The sequence below is a fragment of the Balaenoptera musculus genome, chromosome 2, assembly GCF_009873245.2.
Source record: "Balaenoptera musculus isolate JJ_BM4_2016_0621 chromosome 2, mBalMus1.pri.v3, whole genome shotgun sequence".
NCBI lineage: Eukaryota > Metazoa > Chordata > Mammalia > Artiodactyla > Balaenopteridae > Balaenoptera > Balaenoptera musculus.
In genome coordinates this window covers 105,921,202-105,926,286 of record NC_045786.1, presented here as the reverse complement: position 1 = coordinate 105,926,286, position 5,085 = coordinate 105,921,202, and the positions used below count along the sequence as shown (strand labels likewise).

General features: G+C 36.2%; 1 protein-coding gene across 1 annotated transcript; it reads left to right on the top strand.

Moving 5' to 3' along the window:
- Positions 1–3,646: 3,646 nt before the first annotated feature.
- Positions 3,647–4,041, top strand: LOC118890575 (dynein light chain 1, cytoplasmic-like). The gene has a single exon (XM_036843614.1). The coding sequence runs from the start codon at positions 3,717–3,719 to the stop codon at positions 3,984–3,986; it is 270 nt and encodes an 89-aa protein (XP_036699509.1). The 5' UTR covers positions 3,647–3,716; the 3' UTR covers positions 3,987–4,041.
- Positions 4,042–5,085: the final 1,044 nt, after the last annotated feature.

Sequence of the window (5,085 nt, the reverse complement as noted above, 5' to 3'; positions counted from 1 at the left end):
CAACAACAGTGTACTTTGTAAGCCTGCAAAATGGGTACAAGTTGACACAACATAGCACACACACACCAGTGAAGAGCTCCAGTAGAGGACTACTCAGTGGCTCCTCTCCCAGTGGGAGCACTCCAATCCTGCCCACCTTGCATCGTATCTCAGAAGCGCAGCTCAGAAACAAATCTGGGGGCTTCTACTCCAACAAGTAGGGAGTAGACCCTGTCCCTGACAGGGCAGTGACAACCACAGAGCAAAGAGGAGGCCCCGCTCAATATCCAGTGCAGCTCTGGTCACCACAACACCAGTCACATCTATCAAGGAAAGGATGGACAGCATGTACTGAGGAAAGAGGCGGCAGCCATCCATACTAAAAACTGCTTTTGCACCAAAAGATTTTAAACCCACACAGGCTACACAGGGATGTTCCCACATAAAAATAGTCCCCTAAGACCACAGTAGATAATTGTTTCTCCTAAACTCATTGAACAAGAGAAATATATGTAAAATTAAGAAGCAGAGGAACCACTCCCAATTAAAAGAGCAAGAGAATTCCCCTAAAAGAGCAAACAATGAAACAGACCTCTTCAGTCTAATGGACACTGAGTTCAAAAAGGAGATAATGAAAATACTGAAGGAATTAAGAAAGGCTATCAACAGAAATGCAGATGACTGTAAAAAGGAACTAGAAACTATAAGGAGGAACAAATAAAAATTAGAAAATTTATTTGCAGAGATGAAAGCTGAACTAAAGGCAATGAATAGCGGGATGAACAATGCAAAAGAATGAATAAGTGATCTGGAAGACAGAATAACGGAAATCACCCAATCAGAACAGCAGACAGAAAGCCAAATGAAAAAAAATAAAAGCAATATAAAAGACATATGGGATAACATAAACTGTGCCAATCTACCCATAATAAGGATTCCAGAAGGAAAAGAAAGAGAAAAGGAGATTGAAAATGTATTTGAAGAAATTATGGCTGAAAACTTCCCAAACCTAAAGAAGGAAACAGGTATCCAGATACAGGAAGCACAGAGGGTTCCAAACCAGATAAACCCAAACAAACCTACACCAAGACATATTTTAATTAAAATGGCAAATTTTAAAGATAAAGAGGATTCTAAAGGTAGCAAGAGAAAAACAAGTGTTAATTACAAAACAAGATAGTAGAAATGTTGAAAGTGAGAAGATACAAGCCCTTAGCTCTCATGATCTCATTCTTTGTACAATATTCGATAAACAATGTCAGAAGAAGAAATGGTTGAATAATTCATGACACATTGACGTCATAGAATATTCCATCCATTATACAGAATGACAGAGTGCTATATCACTGACTGTAGGATTCTACCTAAATATTTTTAGTAAGAAAAACTTTGAAGGATTTTACTTAAATATTTTCAAAATTTAACACCAAAATATATAAAGTAAATATTATCACACCTAAACAGAGAAATGGACAGCAATACAGTAAGAGTAGGGGAATGTAATACCCAATTTTAACAGTGGATAGATCATCCAGGAAAAAAATCAATGAAAAATATTGACCTTAAATGACATTTTAGACCAATTAACATATATATACAAAAAATTCCATACAAAAGCAACAGAATACACATTCTTCTCATGCACATATGGACTATTCTCTAGAAAAGATTGTATGTTAGGCCACAAAACAAGTCTTAATAAATTTAAGAAGATTAAAATCATATCAAGCATTTTTTCCAACTAAATGGCATGAAACTAGAAATCATTCCTTCTCAAACTCTTGCAAATAATTGAAGAGGAAGAAACACTTCCAAATGCATTTTATAAGGCCAGCATTACCCTGATAACAAAATTAGAGAAGTATGCCATACGAAAGTTACAGGCCAATATCCATGATGAACACAGATGCAAAAATTCTCAATAAACATTATCAAACTGAATTCAACAATATATTAAAAGGATCATACACCATGATCCAGTGGGATTTATTCCACGGATAAAAGGATAGTTCGACATCCACCAATCAATCAATGTGATACACCACATTAACAAAATTAAAGATAAAAATCTTATGATCATTTCAATAGATGCAGAAAAAGCATCTGACAAAATTAAACATGCTTTCATGGTAAAAATTCTCAACAAACTAGGAATAAAAGAAATTACCTCAACATAATTAAGGTCATATATGATAAGTACACAGCTAATTAGTGATGACAAGCCAAAAGCTTTTCCTCTAAGATCAGGAACAAGATAAGTGTGGCCACTATCACCATTTATATTATACACAGTACTAGAAATCCTACTCAGAGCAATTAGGCAGGAAGAAAGAAATAAAAAGCATGAAAATCAGAGAGGAAGGAGTACAACTGTCACTATTTGCAGATGGCATGATATGATATATAGAGAACCCTAAAGACCCTACCAAAAAACTGTTAGAACTAATAAATCAATTCAGTAAGTTGTGGGATACAAAAGCCATATAAAAAAGTGTTGCATTTCTACACACTAATATCAAATTATCAGGAGGAGAAATTAAGAAAATTTTCCCATTTACAATTGCACCCAAAAGGGTGAAATACCTAGGAATGAATTTTACCAAGATGAGGAAAGACCTGTAACTCTGAAAACTATAGCCCCTTAATGAAAAAAGATATTGAAGAAGACATAAATAAATTTAAAGCTATTTTAAGCTCATGCACTGGCAGACTTAATATGGTACAAATTTGTATACTACCCAAAGAAATCTACAGATTCAATGCAATCCCTATAAAAATTTCAATGGTATTTTTCACAAATACAGAACAATTTTTAAATTTGTATGGAACCACAAGAACCTCAAATAGACAAACCAATCTTGAGATAGAAGAACAAGCCTGGAGGTATCACACTATCTGATTGCAAAGTGTATTGTAAAGCTTTAGTAATCAAAACAGTGTGGTGTTGGCATAAAAACAGAAACATAAATCAAAGTAAGAGTAGAGAGCCCAGAAATAAAACCAGACATGTATGGTCAATTAATTTATGACAAAAGGCCAATAATATACCAGAAAGAACAGTCTGTTCAATAAATTGTGCTTGGAAAACTGGACATCCATATGCAAGAGAATGAAACTAGACCACTGTCTTACACTGTAGACAAAAATAAACTCAAAATGGATTAAAGACTTGAACATAAGACCTGAAACCATAAAACTCCTGGGTGAAAAAATAGATGGTAAACTCCTTGACATTGGCCTTGGTGATGATTTTTTGGTTTAACAATGAAAGCAAAGTGACAAAAGCAAACATAAATAAGTGGGACTATATCAAACTATAAACCTGCACAGCAAAGGAAACCATCAACAAAATGAAAGGCAACCTATGACAGGGAGAAAATGTGTGCAAATCATATATCTGATAAAGGGTTAATATCCAACATTTATAAAGGACTCATACAGCTCAATAGTAAAAAAGAAAAAAAAATCTGATTAAAAAATGTGCAAAGCATCTGAATAGACATTTTTCCAAGGGTAATATACAGATGACAGATACATGAAAAGGTGTTCAACATCACTAATCATCAGGTAGATGTAAATCAAAACCACAATGAGATATCACCTCTCACCTGTTAGGATGGCTATTATCAAAAAGACAAGGGATAGATGCACCACGGCTCGTCTCTACAGGTCTGAGCCTCGCCAGCCCCTCCCCCAGGAGACCGTTGCAGTCAGCCAGCCCCTGCTTTTTGGTAACCATGTGTGACCGAAAGGCCATGATCAAAAATGCCGATATGTCAGAGGAGATGCAACCGGACTCGGTGGAGTGTGCTACTCAGGCATTGGAGAAGTATAATATAGAGAAGGACATTGCGGCCCATATCAAGAAGGAGTTTGACAAGAAGTACAACCCCACCTGGCACTGCATCGTGGGAAGGAACTTCGGTAGTTACGTGACACATGAAACCAAACACTTCGTCTACTTCTACCTGGGCCAAGTGGCCATTCTCCTGTTCAAATCTGGTTAAAAGCATGGACTGTGCCACACAGCCAGTGATCCATCCAAAAACAAGGACTGCAGTCTAAATTCCAAATACCAGAGACTGAAGTCTTCAGCCTTGCCTAAGGGAACACCTCAATCTTTATTGTGCTGTTTTGTACAGGGCATTCTCTATACTAGTTTGTTGTGGTTATAAAGCAATTAGCAAAACAGTTTACATTTGTATTTATTTTCTATTGCATACCTCTCCGCCCCATGTTTTTTCTCTTCAAAATCCATTCCTTTAAAGAAATAAATGTGTTGGAGAAGTGTGCGTTAATAACGATTTGTTCAAATAATCTAGGGTTGAAGATGGCCTATTGTTTGATCTTGGGTAGCTTGGTGGGGGTGATTCCTTGAAGTTTCTGTGGGATATAATAGACTAGCCTATTCAACACTCTTGAGTTTCATTCTTGCCCATCCTGCTACTGTTATGCATGGAAGAATACTACTCAGAAGTGCATGTTGAGAAATGCATGGCAGAGAAACTACTGAATTAACTCTTACTCCTAATCTGATGCTTTCCTTAAGTGCTCATTTTGTTAAAAGATACTGCTATATAGTGTTCTGGGCCTTAGGCCTCAAGTGGTGATGAATGTATAGTAGTTCCATGGTTGTAAAATGGAAATAAGCTAATAAGAAAGTTGGGCTCTAGACTAATTTCCCCTCCCCTGCCTTGGCCAAAGTATACTCTAAAGATTAAAGGTGGTCTTAAAAGGGAAAACTTTTGAGGCAGCCCTCCATGTGATTCTAATAAAGTCTGCAGGAATTTAAACTTAAAAAAAAAAAAAAGACAAGGAATGACCGGTGTCAGCAAGGATGTGGAGAAAAGGGGATTCTTGTGCCCTGCTGGTAGGAGTATAAATTATGCAACTATTATGAAAAACAGCATGGAAGTTCCACGAAAATTACAGAGAATTACCACATGATTCAGCAAATCTACTTCTGGGTATTTATTCTAAGAATACAAAACACTAACTTAAAAGATGCTCTCCTCTGTGTTTATTGCAGAATTATTTACAATAGCCAAGACATGGAAGCAATCTAAATGTCCATCCATGGATGAATGGATAACAATGTATATATAT

What these genes read in the sequence shown, in the direction of transcription:
- LOC118890575 (XM_036843614.1), top strand. Translation starts at nt 3,717, where the DNA reads ATGTGTGACCGAAAGGCCATGATCAAAAATGCCGATATGTCAGAGGAG.